At 35.3% G+C, this 21,366-nt stretch overlaps 1 protein-coding gene across 3 annotated transcripts in view; it reads right to left on the bottom strand.

The window, feature by feature from the left end:
- The window catches only part of LOC124371621 (SWI/SNF-related matrix-associated actin-dependent regulator of chromatin subfamily E member 1-like), a 39,898-nt gene extending 19,697 nt beyond the window's left edge, over positions 1-20,201 (bottom strand). The window contains exons 1-7 of one of the 3 annotated variants that reach the window (XM_046829969.1): positions 20,012-20,201; positions 18,995-19,041; positions 18,069-18,155; positions 7,094-7,300; positions 5,576-5,660; positions 3,755-3,859; positions 1,454-1,626 (exon numbers count right to left, since the gene is read on the bottom strand). In XM_046829969.1, coding sequence (XP_046685925.1) covers positions 1,454-1,626; positions 3,755-3,859; positions 5,576-5,660; positions 7,094-7,300; positions 18,069-18,155; positions 18,995-19,041; positions 20,012-20,054 — 747 coding nt within the window. In that variant the 5' untranslated portion in view covers positions 20,055-20,201. Of the gene's footprint in view, positions 1-1,453; positions 1,627-3,754; positions 3,860-5,566; positions 5,661-7,093; positions 7,301-18,068; positions 18,156-18,994; positions 19,042-20,011 lie in introns of all 3 variants that reach the window. The other 2 variants (XM_046829968.1, XM_046829970.1) reach the window with 2 other exon arrangements.
- Positions 20,202-21,366: the final 1,165 nt, after the last annotated feature.

The raw sequence follows: 21,366 nt of genomic DNA on the forward strand, positions 1-21,366 counted from the left end.
ACAACACTAAACATGGATACGACATACCTGATGCATGGTGAGTGACTGAACAATCACACCGCCAACGATAAGGGATTAATACTACAGGTTAGTTGACAACACTAAACATGGATACGACATACCTGATGCATGGTGAGTGACTGAACAATCACACCACCAACGATAAGGGATTAATACTACAGGTTAGTTGACAACACTAAACATGGATACGACATACCTGATGCATAGTGAGTGACTGAACAATCACACCGCCAACGATAAGGGATTAATACTACAGGTTAGTTGACAACACTAAACATGGATACGACATACCTGATGCATGGTGAGTGACTGAACAATCACACCGCCAACGATAAGGGATTAATACTACAGGTTAGTTGACAACACTAAACATGGATACGACATACCTGATGCATGGTGAGTGACTGAACAATCACACCGCCAACGATAAGGGATTAATACTACAGGTTAGTTGACAACACTAAACATGGATACGACATACCTGATGCATGGTGAGTGACTGAACAATCACACCGCCAACGATAAGGGATTAATACTACAGGTTAGTTGACAACACTAAACATGGATACGACATACCTGATGCATGGTGAGTGACTGAACAATCACACCGCCAACGATAAGGGATTAATACTACAGGTTAGTTGACAACACTAAACATGGATACGACATACCTGATGCATGGTGAGTGACTGAACAATCACACCGCCAACGATAAGGGATTAATACTACAGGTTAGTTGACAACACTAAACATGGATACGACATACCTGATGCATGGTGAGTGACTGAACAATCACACCGCCAACGATAAGGGATTAATACTACAGGTTAGTTGACAACACTAAACATGGATACGACATACCTGATGCATGGTGAGTGACTGAACAATCACACCACCAACGATAAGGGATTAATACTACAGGTTAGTTGACAACACTAAACATGGATACGACATACCTGATGCATGGTGAGTGACTGAACAATCACACCGCCAACGATAAGGGATTAATACTACAGGTTAGTTGACAACACTAAACATGGATACGACATACCTGATGCATGGTGAGTGACTGAACAATCACACCACCAACGATAAGGGATTAATACTACAGGTTAGTTGACAACACTAAACATGGATACGACATACCTGATGCATGGTGAGTGACTGAACAATCACACCGCCAACGATAAGGGATTAATACTACAGGTTAGTTGACAACACTAAACATGGATACGACATACCTGATGCATGGTGAGTGACTGAACAATCACACCGCCAACGATAAGGGATTAATACTACAGGTTAGTTGACAACACTAAACATGGATACGACATACCTGATGCATGGTGAGTGACTGAAACAATCACACCGCCAACGATAAGGGATTAATACTACAGGTTAGTTGACAACACTAAACATGGATACGACATACCTGATGCATGGTGAGTGACTGAACTTGTCGCTTCAACACTTGCATCCGAGCAGTGGTGACGACAGAGCGCACGTCGGGCACGATGGCGTCCGAGAATATCTCGTTGATGAGCCGATGGTTGCGCAGATACCGCGCATACGCCACGTGCTTCACAGAGTAACCATCATCTTGATCTGCAAACAGTATGTGATTTAATTATTTAGCTCCAGCGAGTAAAATTTAGTATTAAATTAAAGTCTTTTTGTCCGAATTTTTGTGAGTTTCATGATTTTTTAATTTATATTGATAGTTATATTATATTTATATTATATGTTTACAAAACTTTAGATGTAAAGTAAAGTAAAGATGTCTTATTTTACAAGGCGAAGTTAGGGCTAATAAGCTCTCTCTAACACTTAACCTGGGGACCAACGGCTTAAAGGTGACTTCCAAACCATAATAGGCATTTTATTGTAATTTGAATACTTCACATATTAATCCAAAATAATTGTTTGTAATATATAACTGTAAAGTTCAACTACAAACAAATATGTAAATTTGAGGGCTTTCTTATTACTATATTAACAATTTCATAGTTACCAACTGGTTACTGTAGGATCTGATTAATTAGCTTGGTTAGCCAAGCTTTGCATCACTGTGTCATTTGAATTAAACTACGTAACTACCAGATAAATATTAACAAACCTTTTATTGGGGACTCAAGATTTCAGTGGAATTAAGATATAGATTGTTTCCTCACCTTTTTTGTTTCTTTCTATACAGGAATTTATTTGTGGTTAATTTATTACTGACTACTGTGAAATATTTTTTACAGATAAAGCTTTGTAAACTACTAACCTAAAAGAAAAAGTTATCTTTAATGGAGCTATTGTGCATCACCCATTGATCGTATGTATTCTAACAGAGTGACTAACCCTGTATTCTAACATGGGTGCCGAATCAAATATATTATACCTGGAAATGCTATATATTGCATTGACAATTTTATTCCTCCAGGAATTAACCACAAAAACTAACAAATATATTGTGGTTTAAGGTGTTTTAACAAATACAGTGCATGTACAAAAGTTAACTCACCACAGTAGGATAAACGCCACAGAAGCAGCAACAGACAACACAGACAGAAATAAGAACAAGAGATTACTTATTCGGTGCTGAATCATTATTTCTTTATTGGACATTGAATAAACTACATTTTATATAAAAAACCTTTTAAAATATTCAAGGAGAAATTTACAAAAATATAAACTTCTTTAAAATATTTATTTGTAAAATAATTGTATGATGATAGTTATAGGTTGCAACAAATATTGAAGACCAGGGCCATACACCTGGAATTATTATACCAATAGCTGTCCAGTAGGACCCTCTTAAGAGCCAGCCGTATTGAGTTTGTTCCTCATGAGAATTGTTCCTCATGAGAATTGTTCCTCACCTTATTAATACTCACCCAAACACCTTTCAGTTTCCTTTGTACGACTTTACAGTTTTGTAATGGTTAAATGATGAAGTACAAATCCTTTATTCTAATCTAAAAAAGCGTTTCGATTAATATGTTTAAGTATATCTTTAAAATGATTTTACCATAAAAAAAATATCATAAATATGTATGAGGTTTAAAATTGTTCTAATGGGGTTAAAATCAAGATGGCCGCCAGTACAGCCGACTTCCTCATCCGACCATGCTTCTGTCCTCGAGCTAAAATTAACAAGGTAAAACTTAACTTTAAGGCTCGTTTTGATCAACTCCTATTCCCACTGATTCTCAGATTAACCTACAAATTAAGAGTAGAGAATTGGCATTGGGAATATTATGGGTATATCGAGCATACCCATAAACCGAACTCGGGTCAACTGAAATGGTTCCGTGAAGTGTTTATTTTACATTCAACAGCAGCAGATACTGTTCAAACTCTCCGACTCTAGCAGAAGTGTGGGTGCGTGTGTGATGCGTGCCAGCACCCACCACACAACAACTGACACAGCCGCGTTACCCGACTCAAGCCACTGCTATTCTGCTATTAATCATCTCCCCCATCCCTATAACCATTCCCGAAGTATAACTTACAGAAATCGTTTCTACACAACTCATTTCTCCTAACGCATCCATTCTAACAGCTTATATTTAGATGTAATTGGGTTAACCGAAAATTAAGTTATTCAAAATGGCTGCCCCTTTTTTATTCCGGTTAACCAGGGTTTTACTGTATTAATTTTAATTAGGAAATAAATTTTGGACAATCTACACCCAATACAAGTTGTGGTTCAATAAAGATTTCTTAGGGCAGTTTATAATCTTACCGTCCTCATCCTCTGCGGGTTGGATGTCGATGCGCCGATCTGCCTGCTTGCCACCTCGCTCTCCTGATCCTCGTTCATGAGGTTCCTTATCCTCCTTCTCTTGGTCTGTACAGGCACACATCATTGATCCACTAATCTCTTTTTGTTTATTTTTTCAAGACATTTACAATTACAATGTTGACAACCTGATTACTCCTCATCACAAACTTTGTAATGAATACCATCAATTTAATTATGTAATAAAAATCTAAAAAGTTTCTCTGCAAGAAATATTATTCTAATGCTCTCACAATGATTCACTGTTGATATAAACCACAGATTGACTGATGATAAAAATGCAGTTCCTAACGGTTTATGTTTTAAGAAAAGGAAATGATAGCCTCAATATGTTTTGCTTTATAAAAAAAGGAATATTAATGTAAAATAGTGCTTGGTTGAAACTTTTGTCAGCACTAAAGTCAGCAAATTTAACTCTTTGAGAACAACATTATATTTTATTTTTTTACAGTACCAAAAATATTTAATGTTTCATAACAGGGATATCCTCCCAGCGAAAAAGAATGCTGCAAAAATAGGGGTTTACAGACAGTTTGAAAAAGAATTATAACTTTAGTATTATTTATCATAACATTACGGTTTTTCACTTAAATGTATGAAAATAAACGTACTTTAAGGAAAAAATACTAGTTAGCATAAATTTAAATATATGACTATATTTTTTTAAAGTTTATGCAAACGAGTAAATAAAGTTGAAAATATAGTTTGAGAATCTTTAGGGTGAAACCAAAAGTTAATTTAACAGTGAGAAACCAATTGAATTGGTTTACAATTTTATTTTGAATAAAACTAAAAATGTTTATTAAGTTAGATTCTCAAATAAAAAAGTGATGATGATAACAATGTTTTACTCATACGGTGGAAAAACAGAAAAGTACGCAATTTACAGGTAATTTTTATTCAGAGAAAGCAAATAATTTCATTTTGTAATATTCGTTCTATGTTTATTTACATAAAAATCAGCAGAATGACATATAAGTATAATTAATGATGATGGAAAATTTTTTGTGAATACCAAACAATACACGTCATCAGCTGTTGCTTTGTAAACAAGCTTACGTAATAAAAAGCACGCATTCTAGTGGATAATAATGTTACTAACAACACAATAGACATCAAATTACAAAATAAGTGATTATGACATAAGATTGGCAATTGCGTAATATGCTAAAACGAAAAACTTTGATTCCATAAAATTACATGCTCTGCATTTTCGGGAGTTTTGGAGTTTGAATTGATTTTAGGCTCATATTGTCTAAACTACAAAGAACTAATAGATCTGCTCATGGTCTTTTCCACAAAAACGATTGTAGCTGACAGATCGACCCTTAGACCTCAAAGGGTTGGCAATGTTACAAATAAGAAACTTGTACTGTTTCCGTCTGCCCTTGTTGATGCCTGTGGAAAGCAATAGTCGATGTTACAATTAAAAATGACTTATTGACTAGATTCAATAAACAAACACTACAATATGAAACTGAACAAATGAGGATACCACTGTAATGTTAACAAGTGTCATCAGGTTCACTGTGAGAACTCTCAACTTGACTACTGATATCTTACGAGAAGGAATAAAATAGAAAACAAAATAATAAGTGTGAGGTATCCTATGAGAATCTTCTCTACATCCACCTGACAACGTTTGTCTGTATTTTGTAAAATTATGTCTAACACCAAACTGCTAACAGTTCAGCCTGACTTAAATCTAACATCTAACCTAATAAAGAAAGAAAGTAAAATTGGACTTGGATGTACTTTGCTTACTGGCTTTGCCTCTTGTCTTGGCAGCAACGTATGCGAGGTACGCCGGGGAGTTGTGGTACACCTTCAGCTGTTTCTCGTACTCCACCTGTCACACACAGCTCACGTCACTATCACACAATTACACTTCTTACAACAAGTCTTCAATATTACGATCCAATACATGCAACTAGTTAGCAAATTTGTATACATCAGAATAAGTAAAAAAAATTGCTTTTCACTGAGGATCGAATATTTTCCTGATGAATAACTGAAACTCTGCACATTTTAAAATTTACTATAATTTATATTATATAAATTTTATTTTTTTTTAGTTTGTAAACAAATTGTGTCACCTAATACTGCTTATACTACCATGTATTAACATAATGAAAAACTTCAGTACTAAAATTTACATGTCGTCTTCAGTTAGCTACATATTATACTGGAATAAATTCAGATATTAGTGATGTTTTAGTCCCTCAACTGGTTTGACGTTATATGGACTTATGATCACATTATGTGGTTTGATGTCTATTTAATGCGTGTCATTTAACTCTCTTGTGGCCAATTATTTCGACTAAGTCACCATAAGAGGAATGTTGGTAACATAATATGTTCATTTTGTGTTGTGTTCTAGTCGTTTTAATGTTCTGAATACTGACAGAATATTATGATTTAACAAACATGGATCTCAACTTGTGATAAGATAATTGATTTTAACTAACAATATTAACTATTGACACAATCTTTGAGATTACTCAAACAGAAAAGTTACATATGTAATAAATTAAAGATTACTATTTATTGCTTAGTTTTAAATTATTTGCCAATTTCAAAATATTTGTACTGCGATAAGTTACTGAATTCACTCATCTCATCGATGCAATGTACAGTTTTACTAACCATAAATTTCTCTGGTATGTTTTATTCAAAGGTAATTATTATGGTAGAATATTTTCATCATAATGAGGATTTTGTAACATTTTACCATTTTTTTGCTGCTATCAGAGTATATTTTTAAGTCAGACTGTAGCTTATACTAGAATATTATGGAGATTAAATGAACGAAAATAAGGTTTTGTCACTGTTACGTTTAAAGTATTAAGTTCCTACAAACTGTATGGCATGGTTATTACAATCCGTAAACTATTGTCACATATCAAATGTGTAATCATTAGGACATCATTAAGTTTACCGACCACTTTTTAAAAGAATGTTTATTATACTCTCTACATTATAGATATCTATGAGTAACTTTCCACAATTAAATATATTCTTGCAAATGTAATTAGTGTGCAGAAAAGCAATCATTTTTAAATAAGATGGGGAGCAAAATTATTTGTTTGGTGAGCTATTTGCAACAGATTTCTCCTTCAACTATATAAAACAGACACAATTAGATTTTCAAACATTTAACAAGTTTTGAAAATCAAAATCCACGCATAACATTATTGTTACCTTATTTAATATACACAAGCACTATTTGACATTGCATCTAAGTGGTACCAGTGGTTGGATTAGTGTAGAGAATGCTCAAACCTTTTCGGCTTCGTAGTCTTCCACATACTCAGTCTTGTCCTCCTCCGGGAGGTCGCGCCACATCTGGCCGATGATCTTGCCGATCTCCCATAGTTTCAGTTCTGGATTCTGGGCCTTGACCTGGTCCCACACCTTGCGACTGTAGCGCATGTATGGCATCAGGGGCTTCTCTGGTGGCTTGGGGGGCTTGGGCGTGCGGGAGTCACTCTAAACACCAGGTCTTCAATTTGTTGATGAACAATATAGAATTCTCAAACATAACATAGAAACACAGGGAATTTCTTCTTTATCATTACGGGCACATATATTACGGTTGCACATAAAGATGTTATATTAAGTTGTATGAAGATAACTTTTTGTTATTTTAACTTTTTGGATTCCTCGGCCATTTTTCAGAGTCAAAGGCATAAAGTGCCAGACCGAATTCTGAAAATTTGCAAGCAATAGGGAAAACAACAAATTCAATAGATTTCCATACTTCTTTTTAATAACCAGTATTCTTTATTTATATGATTTTAAATGTAATTGTACAAATAATATGAATAAAGTTGTTTTGAATGTGAATCTAAAGAATATTACACATGTCATAATAATGTTAAATCCAGAGAAAAAACATTAAAATATGTGTTTTGATCAAAAGTACTATTTATGCTATTTTTTTATTACAAGGCAATAAATGCAATAAAAACTAACCACGTTTCATGTATCATATATTTTTCTTACGTCTTAATTAAACATACTAGTAATGTTAATTGTATAGTCTCTTACGTCGTACAAATAAAGGATTTTTTTAATTATGTACATAAGAAAACTTAGTTCATACATGACATTTTATGATAAAAATGTGGGGATATCTTTTTTTATAATGTGTATTTGAGAACTAAATATGCTTACATACATATATACAAGGTGTGTTCAACAATAGGAATTTTTTTAACTTTAGCAGGTTTGGAGAGTTTGATTATTAACCCTTTGAGTGCCACGGTGACGAAATTTCGTCACCAATGATAAATGCGAGAAATGCCACGGTGACGACTTTTCGCCACCAGTTGTATATGCGAGAAATGCCATGGTGACGAATCTTCGCCACCAATTATTTTAAGATCCTTTGTTTATATTTTTTGGTATTTTTATGTTTCGACGTAATAAATTGTATTTCCAATAATATGCCTTTAATTTTCTGTGGTGTTTGGAAAAAAAAATCCAATCCAGAAGAGAATCTAAAAAAAAAAAACAATGGCCATCACAGCGCTGCCGACAGCTGACTAGCTGAGTAGCGTGGCAGACGACGAATGCAGAACCGCGTGCTAGTGTGTTGTTTCTTTTGAAACATTGTTGCTTGAATTCTAATAGCGTAATTATTACGTTTTGTGCTACAATCGTTTGAATTGTGCGTGTAGTGTTTATTATTAGTGTGTAAAACACTTAAGTAGTTTTCAAATGGCTGAATAATGGATCCTGAGAACCTTAGATCAAGTGAAGTGGACAGAGAACTTGATGGTGATGTATCTGATGGTAATTTACTAACCTCAGAAGACGATCTTAGTGATTTATTTAGTGATGATAGTGATGCTGATCCATTGTATGAGCCACAAAAAAATGTATATAGAGGTCAATCCTCAGAGAGTGACTTTGATGTTTCTAGACCTAGGCCTAGTACGTCAGGAACACAGGTTAGGCCTAGACCTAACGTAAGTAGAATCATTGATAGGAGTGTGTTATCCAGTTCCTCTGAATCGGGTGATGATGCCGACGGGCCTACAGACAATGATATTTGGCTTAGTATAAACGAAGAGAGCCGCAGTAACTTCACTCATGATTTTTCTTATGTTGAATCTCCAGGACCTAGACATTGCCCACCTGTTGACTCTAAGCCCATTGACTATTTTACACTATTTTTTACAGAAACACTTTTGACTATTGTAATGTATGCGGGTCGACACTGTACTCTCTATGGGTCGGGAAGAATAATTAAACTACACATTTAGAGTAACATTGCTCTAGGACCGCTCGTAAAGGAACGGACGGGACGCGGAGGTTACATGACGGTGTCTGGTGGTGGACTCTGGGTGGACTGGTGGCTGGCCAGCTTGGACCGTTGGTTGTAGGGTAGTGGCGTGATGTGACGTCACAGGAGAGCAGCCTATGAGCATTCTTTATTCTTTTAGACCACATCGTATGTTACATCGCCTGACAATACATACTGCCAACATCACTGGTGCAGACATTAAATATCACTATGGATACCTACCAACTTAGTACTTCTCACACTAAATACACTACAATCCTCCCCCTTAAATACATAAGTCCCCTACAATTTTAGAAATTTATCAATTACAATTTGTTTTACAATTCTCCAATTTTAAATCAATTACAATGAATAAGAAAATTGACATTATACTCTTTTATTTTTGTAAGTATAGATTATAGAGAACAAAATACAAACTCAATATAATCATTTAACACAAATCACAAACACTTCCATCAAAACCAATAAATCAGAATATAGCAATTAATAACACATTGAATGAACACAATTAACAAATCGATAATAATAATGCTTAAACAATATTAATTATATACAAGTCACAATTGGGTTGTATTTACAAGTCCATTTTGACTAAAGGTTTACGATCCCTTAGTGGGTATCGTCTAACAGGTGTCATTTGTTTGGGTGAAACGCTGGAACTGTTATTGTTTACATTTGTACGTGGGCTGGGGCTTTGCCCCTGAGCGTTTCTGTTATTGTTATGGTTTTGCGGAGAGGGGGGCAAGGTCGTTGCTAAAAGTACTGGCGACCTTGCGCTCGCTCTGTCCCGCGACTGTATATCGATCGTTTCCTGCGTGTGCTCTGTTGCCACGCTTGCGTCTGGGAGTCTAGGCATTGTTGTCAACTCAGACATTTCCGGACTACACTGTAAACCTACCAACTGGTCGATATGTCGTTTCCACCTCATGCCCGTATTCAGTTCAACTAAATACGTGACTGGTCCTAATCGTGAAACTACCACACCTGGTATCCACTTATTTCTACCTCTGTAATCTCTGGCTATGATTGGTTGTCCAATAGCTAACTGTCTAGTTTTACTACCCCTATAGTACAATCGTTGTTTTTCTTGATTATCTGACATTATTGCTTTAACATTTGGGCGAATTAAATCTAACCTAGACTTTAGCGATCTGCCCAACATTAATTGAGCTGGCGATAGATTGGTAGTAGAATGCACTGTATTTCTATACGTGAACAGGAAGTTACTCAAAGCTAATTCTAAATCCTTGGAATTATGAAGAGCTGTTTTCAATTTATTTTAATAGTTCTGACTGACCGTTCTGCCAAACCATTGGTTTCTGGGTGGTATGGTGGTGAAAACGTGTGTTTGATACCATTTGACATCAAAAATTCTTTAAACTCTTGACTGGTAAAAGGTGGTCCGTTGTCGGACACTATGTGGTCTACAATACCATACCTACTAAATAATTCCCTTAATTTCACAATCGTGTGAACAGCTGCCGTTGAAGCAACGGGCAACACCTCTGGCCACTTAGAGTACGCATCTTTTACCACCAAAAATAACTTGGACTGAAAAGGTCCAAAAAAATCAATATGAATTCGAGACCAAACTCGTTCCGGAACATTCCAATGATGCAGGAAAGCCTTGGGCGGTTTTGCTCGTTCCTCCAAACAGGCTGCACAGCTGTTAGCTAGTTGTTCTATGTCCCGGTCGATATTAGGCCACCATACATATGCACGGGCTAATGCCTTCATGCGAACAATACCTATGTGTGAAGTATGCAATTCGTTCAGAATGTTTATTCTGAACCTTTTAGGTATTACCACCCTGTACCCCCACATTAGGATTCCTTGCTCCAAGGTTAATTCCGACTGTCTAATTTCAAATGGCTTTAGATCTGGTTCAGTTACAATAGGCCAACCTAATTCTACATAGGATATTACCTTTTTGATTTCACTATCTACCATTGATTCTCTTTTTATGTCTACATAGCTTAATGGTATGTCATTTTCAGCTAAACACTGCAAATAGGTACCTATGACATTAATATTAAGGTCATCATCCGAGATTTCATCTTTAATCTCACTATTTACAGGTTAATCTAGATAAACCATCGGCATTGCCATGGTTTTGGGACTTAACATACACAATCTCATATTGGAAACCACTTAAAAAACAAAGCGTATCGTTGTAACCTACTGGCTGCGAAAGCAGGTAACCCTTTCTTTGGTCCAAAAATAGCCACTAAAGGCTTATGATCAGTCTTTAACAAAAACTGTGTACCATATAAATATTGACTAAATTTCTTAACACCAAATACAATGCTTAATGCTTCCTTATCTATTTGTGAATAGTTTTTCTCAGCGCTATTTAACACTCTACTTGCGAATGATATAGGTCTTTCTGTACCGTCGTATTGAATCTGACTCAAAACTGATGCAATGCCATATGGACTAGCATCACTGGCTACCACTAGTGGTAATGCAGGATCATAATGCGCTAAAACTTCAGCAGAGATTAACTTTTGCTTAATCTCTTGTAGTGCCTTCTTACATGCTAAATTAAATACAAAATCGGTATCCTTTCTTAACAACTGATACATTGGGGTTAAAATAGTGGATATCCTAGGAATGAAACGTGAATAGTAATTAACAAGACCAAGGAAGGCTTTAAGCTGTGTCACATTTTGAGGTTCAGGTGCCTTGACAATTGCTTCAACCTTACTAGGTGCGGTATGCAACCCTTGTTTACTGATAACAAAACCTAAATATTCTAAACTGTCACAGAAAAATTTACATTTGTTCTTGCTCACTGTGAACCCATTGTCTTCAAGTCTTTGACACACTAGTCTAAGTCTATGCATGTGTTCCTCATTGTTTTTACCTGTTACTAGAATGTCATCTAAAAATACAGTTACCCCCGGGATACCTTGTAATGTTCGTTCTATTATTCTCTGGAATATTCCCGGTGCTGAACTGATACCAAAACATAGGCGATTGTAAGCATACAATCCTTTGTGTGTGCTAATTGTACAATACGTTTGACTATCTACATCTAGTTTAAGCTGCTGATAAGCTGAAGATAAATCTATTTTAGAGAATTTTTCTCCGTTTTGTAGGCTGGCAAATATTTCTTCAATTTTCGGTAACGGGTGTCGGTCTACCTCCAAGAAAGGATTTACAGTTATTTTATAATCCCCACAAATTCTTATTTTCCCATTAGCCTTAATAATTGGTACAATGGGAGTCCCCCATTCACTGGTATCTACTGGTGAAATAACGTTCTCTTGTTCTAGTCTAGTCAGCTCGGCTTCTACTTTTTCTTTAAGTGTAAAAGGTAACGTCCTAGGTTTAAAGTATTTTGGTACTACATTTTCTTTTAACTTTAATTTAACTGGTGCACCCTTGAAACATCCCAACTTATCCGTAAATACATTTGGAAACTCATTGTACAGTAATTCTACTTGTTTGTTGTTGTTGACAACAGACGGATTGACAGATGTTTGTTTGTTTACCTCTACAGGTGTGTTGTGGCTTCCACTGACAGGCGTGCATGCGTCTGCCGCGCTGCCGCCTGCAGTTGGCACAACCCCCACCATGCTCGTGCGATCAGCTGACTGTACATTGTTTACATTACTAGGCACTCTAACTGTTAAATCTAATGCTTGCATCCAATCACGCCCTAACAAGGGATTAGCCCCATTAGCTACGATGTATAAAGCTAATTGTTTCTCTTTACCTTTATGTTGTACATTGACCATAACCTTACCTAAAGGCCTGATCTTTTCATGTGTATATGAACTTAATACTAAGCTAGTTGGATACATGTTTATATTTCCTAACTTAGTCTTACAATCTTTTTCTGACATAACTGAAACACAAGCTCCACTATCGACTTCAAATACAATTTCCTTACTTTCCACTAATAACTGTACCGTTATTGGCTCAAATTTTATTAATCTTAGTTTCTATTTCTTTAACCGTAAATAGATTGGAAATGTCATACACATCGTCATTGTCTTTATGTTTCCAGTGATTATCTGAACCGGACTCTGCTGATTCTTTACTTTCCTCTACATAGTGCTGCCTACCTTTATAAACATATTGCTTTTTATTGCTGTAAAACTGTTTCCCTTTAGCTGAAGGCTCCTTAGACCTATTTGTAAAAACATTTGGTTTGTTCTCATTAGGTTTGTTAACATAATTTTTCGATCTACAAACTCTTTCAAGGTGTCCCTTCTTTTTACAATGATTACACGTGTACTCACGAAACCGACATTGCGATGCTGTGTGTGATCCTCGCTTGCCGCAACAATAGCAGGTGATGTCTCCCAGCGCCTTCCCGCCGTCCGATGACCGTCTCGCTGCGATGCTCGCCGCCTGTGTCCTTTTCGGTATCGACCCGCTGCTCTGCATCCGGTGAATACGTCCTCCTGCAGTTGTCATCTGGGCCGCCCCCTTCTCAGCAAATTCCATTGCAGTAGCTAGTTGCACGGCTTTTTCATAAGTGAGGTTCTCCTCCCCGAGAAGTCTTTTCTGTATCTGTTGGTCCTCGCAGACCCCGCGACTAATCTGTCCTTAAGTAGTCCTGGCAATTTATCACCAAATTCACAATACTTAGATAACTGTTTTAAATGCACAATATAATCGCTAACCGTTTCATGATCCAATTGATTCCGCCTACTAAATTTAAATCTTTCCGTGATAAAAGAAGGCTTGGGATGCAGATGATTCGCTATAGTGTCCACAATTTCCTTGTACGACTTGTCAGACGGTTTGTCTGGTGTAATTAAGTCTTTCAGTAACGTATAGGTCCTTACACCCATAACTGTCAACAAAGTGCTTAGTTTCTTTGAATTATCGATATCATTACAATCAATAAAAAACTCAAATCTCTCTATATAAGACTGCCACGATTCTTCCGCACTATCAAAATAACCCATAGACCCGATAGTTGCCATTTTGTTTTCTTGTACACTCCGTAATAACTGTTTAAAATGTCCCCGGTAAAAATAATCGTCTAACGGCATTAATTGCAACGATTAAAATCAGCTTGTGCGCTGCTTACACCAAGAATAGTTTATATCGATCGGCGTACCTTACTACTCCCGACCGTTGGAATGTCCGGAATGTCCTTGCACATTCGCGGTTATTTGCACGTGTTCATTACGATAGTTGCCCTTCCGCACTATATCACTGTAATTCACTGTTTCAATGTCCCGAATGTCCCTGCACATTCGTTGTTATTTGCACGTGTTCATTACGCTTGTTGCCCTTCCGCACTAAATCACTGTAATTCACTGTTGCAGTTGTTTTCCTCGTCGCCACTGTAATGTATGCGGGTCGACACTGTACTCTCTATGGGTCGGGAAGAATAATTAAACTACACATTTAGAGTAACATTGCTCTAGGACCGCTCGTAAAGGAACGGACGGGACGCGGAGGTTACATGACGGTGTCTGGTGGTGGACTCTGGGTGGACTGGTGGCTGGCCAGCTTGGACCGTTGGTTGTAGGGTAGTGGCATGATGTGACGTCACAGGAGAGCAGCCTATGAGCATTCTTTATTCTTTTAGACCACATCGTATGTTACATCGCCTGACAATACATACTGCCAACATCACTGGTGCAGACATTAAATATCACTATGGATACCTACCAACTTAGTACTTCTCACACTAAATACACTACAACTATGTTTGTGGTTGAAACCAACAGGTATGCTAACCAGACAATTTCGTCTTTTGCAGACAATGACTCACCTGGTAGTCGTAGGCACAGCTGGATCCCCGTGAACATTTTGGAAATGAAGGCTTTTATTGCTGCTGTTTTAAATATGGGCCTGATTAGGAAACCAACTATCCCCTCTTATTGGTCAACTAGTGACTCACAAGCAACTCCATGGTTTAGTAAGATGTTCACACGAAATAGATTTCAAATTTTGCTTAGTTTCTTTCACATTGTTGACAATGAAAAACTACCTAAAGCCAACCAACCAGGTTACGACCCCACTCAAAAGTTCAAACCCTTAATTGAGCACTGTAATAGGCTATTTAAATTCTTTTATACAGCCCATGAACAGTTGTCAGTCGACGAATCTCTAATTGGGACGAAAAGTCAAACCGGAATCACACAATACCTCCCCAATAAGCACCACCATAGGTGGGGAATAAAGTTATGGGTGTTGTGTGACTCTGTATCTAATTACTGCATGAGCTTATTTTGCTATCAGGGTAAGAAGAACACATCTCCATCTGATGAGGTAAAAAAATATGGTCTTGGCTATTCGGTTGTCACTTCTCTTCTTCGTGCTTGTAATTATTTACAGAAAGGGTTTCATGTTTTTACAGACAATTTTTTTTCTAGTATTCCGCTGGTCAAAAAATTGTATGAGGAAAAAACCTTTTTTACTGGCACAGTAAGGAAGAATAAAAAAGGCTTGCCTGATGGAATCAAAGAAAAGTTTCAAGTTGGCCAGAAGAAGTACTACCATCAAGGAAACATAGTGACACTGGCCTATAGACAACAAGCATCACAAAAAAAACCAGTTGTTTTGCTGTCCTCAAAAGCTGAGATAAAAGATATTGTACATACCAAAAGGAGGCATGGCAGGGTAACAGTTGAAAACAAACCATCCATCATACTAGATTACAATAAGCACATGGGTGGGATAGACACATTCGACATGATGCTCTATTCTTACCTTGACGAAAGACGAACAGTTAAGTATTGGAAAAAGATTGTTTTTTAATCTTTTTGCAAGAATGGTAATAAATTCCTACATTATATATAGGGAAAATTGTGTCCAAAACAACAGGAAACCTCTTTCTAGATACCAGTACACTGTGCAAAATCATTGAAAGTATTTCTGATGAATGGGTAGCACAGCAAGGTAAAACTGTAAACGTAGAGGGTGACAAAAGAAAAATTGGATTAGAAAAATTGCCCGGAAAAAAGAAAAGACTTGTTTTGTATGTACAATGAGGGGGCCTGATTTCAAAACAGGAAGGAAGAGGTCTAGAACAGTTTGCACAAACTGTGGGGAAGGCTGTCATGGCACCTGCTTCCCAAAGCACAAATGCAAGTGAAGTGAAGACAAACTGTTGTGAATAGTGTATATAAATAATTGTATATAAACATTTAGTGAAGATTTTGAACTGAAATTTCATTCTTTCATTCTTGAGCATAAGAAATACTGTATGTGGTGAGTAAATTTTATAAGTTTTCTTTTAGACCACACACAAATGTATATGATGAGGCTATGTGTGTATTTTTTCCAAACTGTTTTGGTCTAAAAAAAAAATTTTTTTTTGTCCCGGTTTTGAACATAACACTATGAAATTTTGCACATTTTTTATTAGTAATATTCCCTTAGAAAAGAAAGTGTTTTCCATAGTAAAAATGTTTTTTTTTATTTGTAAAAACTGCAATAAAACTTTTAAAAAATGTTAAAAAAGAAAACTTTTTTGTTTTGTGTTAAAAATATATATATATATATATAAGAAATAAACTGTAAGAAAATTTACTAATAAAAGTATAGCCCAATTAAAACCAAGCATTTTGATCTACAGCATGATAAGTTTCTATGGAAATAATCCTGTTAAAAAAATGTTTTACTAAGTTGCTACACAACTGGGATTTCCGGGTCTGGCATTTTTAGACATACCCCTGAATATAACATATGTTCCATAACTCAATATATGGTCTTGGCACTCAAAGGGTTAAGATGTCCTTTATTATATTGGTTTTTATGCTCCTGAAGCACAATAAATTTTCCAGCTGTACTCATTGTTAACTTTTTGTAGTGGCAGCTGCTAAGGTTAGCTGTGTTTTATAAAGTCAGCAATTTAGTTTGTTAATAAAAACTGATAAAAACTTTGTATCAAGTTTTCTGTGATAAATGAAATAGGTGTAACAAAGAGTGGGAAATATTGACAAAGGCCTATGGTGAGTCTGATAAGATTAAGGCAAGGTTTTAGGACTATTATAAACGTTTCAAAGATGGAATTGAAGACACTAAAGATGACGAACGCTCTGGACGCCCCAGCACATTGAAAACTGACAAAAACGTTAAAATAGTGGAAGAAATATTTATGAACAATTGCATTACTACGATCCGAGAAGTATGTTGATGTTGACATATCAACTGGCTCAGGCCACGACATTTGTTCAATATTTTGGGTATAAAACTTATGCCAGCAAAATTTGTTTCAAAATTTTTGAATTTTGAACGAAAACAACAGTGAATGGTAGTTGCTATGGAGTCACTCCATAGTCAAAGATGATGCAGAACTACTGAAACATGTTATTACAAGTAAAGAAACTTGGGTTTACATACATGGCGTCGAAACTGAGGCTCAATTATCCCAGTGGAGACATTCTGGATCACCAAGACCAAAATAGGCTCGACTAGTGCAGTCGAAGTTGAAGGTTATGTTCACTGTGTTCTTCAATTTTAATGTCATAGTATTGCCAAAAAGTCAAATAGTAAATAAGGAGTACTACCTGCAAGTTCAACGCCATTTGCATGAAGCAATCTGAAAAAATTCCCGGATTTGTGGCAAAACAATTCATGGCTTTTGCACTATAACAATGCACCTACTCACACTTCATTGCTTATTCATGAATTTTTAGCCAAAAACAGTACTGTAACGATGCCTCAGCTTCCATATTCTCTAGCTTCGTACGACTTTTTTTATTTCCAAAAATTAAGAGAACTTTAAAAGACAAGCATATATAACATTAAAAATAAATCACTCAAGAACTAAAGGCTGTCCCAAAGATCCGAGTTTGAGAAGTGTTTCGAGGATTGGAAGAAGCACTGGCACAAGCACTTAATACCTAATGGGGACTACTTAGAAGGTGACAACATTAATGTAGAGGAATAAATCAATATTTTTCACAAAATGAAAATCCTAACTTTTTGAACATATATTGTACATATACATTCAAGGAGAACAGTTACCTGCGCCTTCCCCACCTTCTGAGGATGGAACCCTGGGGGTGCATGGGGACTTGTAGTGAACGGGTTCTGGTTAGCTGCTGACTCTTTCTGGCATTAAAACAACAAACAATATTAATCAGATAACAAAATAAATTATATTTTCTACTGACATGTTATAAAAATGTTAATAAATCACAGTTTTTTAACTTATCATACTTTTACCATAATATTATATAATAAGTTTCATGAAACAAGACATAATCTAGCCAGTTATAAGTAATAATACACTATTAGATTATATAAGGACATAATCTAAATCATTAAACATTGCAACAGATAGATTTAAAAAAATATTTATTAACACACGACTGCAGCAGACATCTTAATGTACTATACACTGTAACGAATACTTCAAATCACTCTGTATACAGGTGATATGTAGCCTGCCTACTCAAATTAAAATATCACAGTTAATATTATTAATGGAAAAGCAATAAAGATTTTGGATTTATCAAAATTGTTTGGTAATAATAGGAAACCGCAAAAGTAAGTTATTTATATGATCAGGCCTGAAAATATGATTAGACAAGGAAGAAACAATTTTTCTAATAATGACAAGGGCGAAATTTGTAAAATAAAGCCTACAAAAACAAAACTTTGGTTATTTGAGTCTTCCTCGTATTTTGAATAAAAAAAATCGAAGTCAATACAATTTGTTTTAATGGAAGGGGTGAAAAAACATTAAAAGGTTAGATTCCTAATTTTACATCTTACACCTTTTTACAATGAATGACAAGTCATATATCACATCTTTAAGTCATTCAAGATAGCTATAAAGATTCTGATAGCTATAAAGTAGAGAACATTTCAACTGTCCAAGAATACTTACAAATGACTCTTATTTTAAGAACTAGATGTGTCGAGTGACACAGCTCTGATATACTAACCGAAGAGGAAGAACCACCTCCGGAGCTGCCCGACGCTCTCAGACGTTCTGCAACCACAACACAAGTACAGAGCACTCTGGTGAGAGAACCGGAGGACACTAGAATAGAGGAAGAGAGCTACGGAGGCGCTACACAGGCACATGCACAACGTGAAGCTGCAAGCTCTACGCGTTACAACGTACGCTACTCACCACATCCCTCTCACGCCTCACCTCTCCCCTTCCACTGCCGTCATTACAAAATGTGACACTCTATTCAGGTTACAAATTTGTTGTTCCACTAAATTTATTTTAATTGTGTATTTAGAAAAATTATTTAATTAATACAACTTTAACACTAATGTGCGCAGACATATATTTTCAGCCAGTGAATTCTTGGTGCAACATTTTATTTTTAAATCAATTCCCTAGTCTTACAAGAATATAGTTCCTACAGAAAGGCAAAATAGTATAACATATGTTTAGTTTATTTGGAAAACACAAAGTAAATAATGCACTTAACTTTTTATTTTTTTATTCTAATATATACCTCAACAGTTGAGGAACTATAAAAGTATTTAGTTTCTTACAAATTGAAATACATTTAATATTTAGTAAAAATATTAAAACTTTCTTTTATTTCAGAAACATATAAGAAGGCTCTAAACTATGACGTATTGTTATGAAAGCTTTAATTTATAGCCATAAACTCCCAGGTGTGTGGAGTATTTTTGGCATATTTATCATTGGTTAAAATGTTAGCAGTGTTTAAAAACAAAATATTAAAATTAATAATGTATTAAATTAAATCAGTTTTTACTTTATTCAAAGAGTAAATGAAGTTAATCTCTGTTCTTCTATTCATAGTTTATTTACCCAAAAATAAAGTGAAGCTCTCTAGCTCATATTAACGTAAATACTGAATAAGAATTTACGGAAAAACACAATTTAATTAGTCTTATTCAATAAATAAAAATAAAATCTATTTAATTGTGAAATACGAGATAGTGTTAGAGTGTGAGTCTGGAGCAGTTCTCACCTTTGAGGATGTTGAAAGTCAGGGGGGCACCAGAGGTCGCCATCTCTAGCACACAAACACATCAAGTACAGTGAAATGATACATCTAGCAAGGCATTCCCACGCACAAGCACACAGTCAGTCAAGAGAGTATACTACACTAACAAGAGGCACTTCACTCCTTGACCATACAAAACTCTACTACACAAGAAACCCAATTGTTTTAACATTTTCATTAGAATCAACTAAAAGCATCTGTATTTCTTGACTATAAACAACAAGAGTCACTTCCACTCCTTGACCATACAAAACTCTACTACACGAGAAACCCAATTGTTTTATCGGTTTCATTAGAATCAACTAAAAGCATCTGTATTTCTTGACTATAAACAACAAGAGTCACTTCACTCCTTGACCATACAAAACTCTACTACACGAGAAACCCAATTGTTTTATCGGTTTCATTAGAATCAACTAAAAGCATCTGTATTCCTTGACTATAAACAACAAGAGTCACTCGAAAAAATACAAAAAAGTTTTGATTTTATGCGTTTAAAATTTGTATCCCGCCAAAACATACAGCCAGATTTGATGGTTATCATTCCTATGTCATCACTTGCACATTTCAGTTTGATGATAATGGGCAATTCACTGCATAGTTGTGGTCCATTTACTTACTGGCAGACTGTTTTCAAGCATTGTGTAAAAAGAAGTTTTGTTTTAATAACAAAAAGTATAGATAGACAAACAAAACATATCATTCTTTAAAACAAGATATAGAACTTTCATTACACAAAATAGATTTTTATATGCACATTCCCATTTTTAGGCTTATTTTGCCAACCCTCATGGGTCAAAAGTTTATTACAAAAGTTCGGTGGGAGTAGTACAGTAAGAAAATTTATCCGCTTCCAAAGAATAGAAAATCTGATTCCAATTAGCTTTTAAATTATAACTAGTATTAAAAAAAAACACATTTGTTGCATTATGTAGAAGGTTCTAAAGTTACCAGTAAAAGTGTGATCAGGCGTAAAAAACTAAGAAAAATGGATGTTTAGTACTTTCTATAATTGTTATTGCTAAAAATATAAATACAAAGAAGAGTGTAAAATGTTGTATTTTACTTTACTGTTATTCAAAAAATGTAGTTTACAGCACATTTTTTGTGTAAAATACAATTAAAAAACAATTTTGGCAACATGTACTAGGTTTTTATATTAATTTTCAACTCAAATTTTCAAAAAAAATTTAATGTTTTGTCCCAATAAAGAACTAGTACTAGGTATAGACTTTCTCTACTGAAATTTTAACATGAAATATGTTTTTACACCTAATCATTAAAGTTTTTTTTTATTTTTTATGATTTTGGTAATTTTT

Source organism: Homalodisca vitripennis, unplaced genomic scaffold, assembly GCF_021130785.1.
Source record: "Homalodisca vitripennis isolate AUS2020 unplaced genomic scaffold, UT_GWSS_2.1 ScUCBcl_1733;HRSCAF=5721, whole genome shotgun sequence".
NCBI classification, from domain to species: Eukaryota; Metazoa; Arthropoda; class Insecta; order Hemiptera; family Cicadellidae; genus Homalodisca; species Homalodisca vitripennis.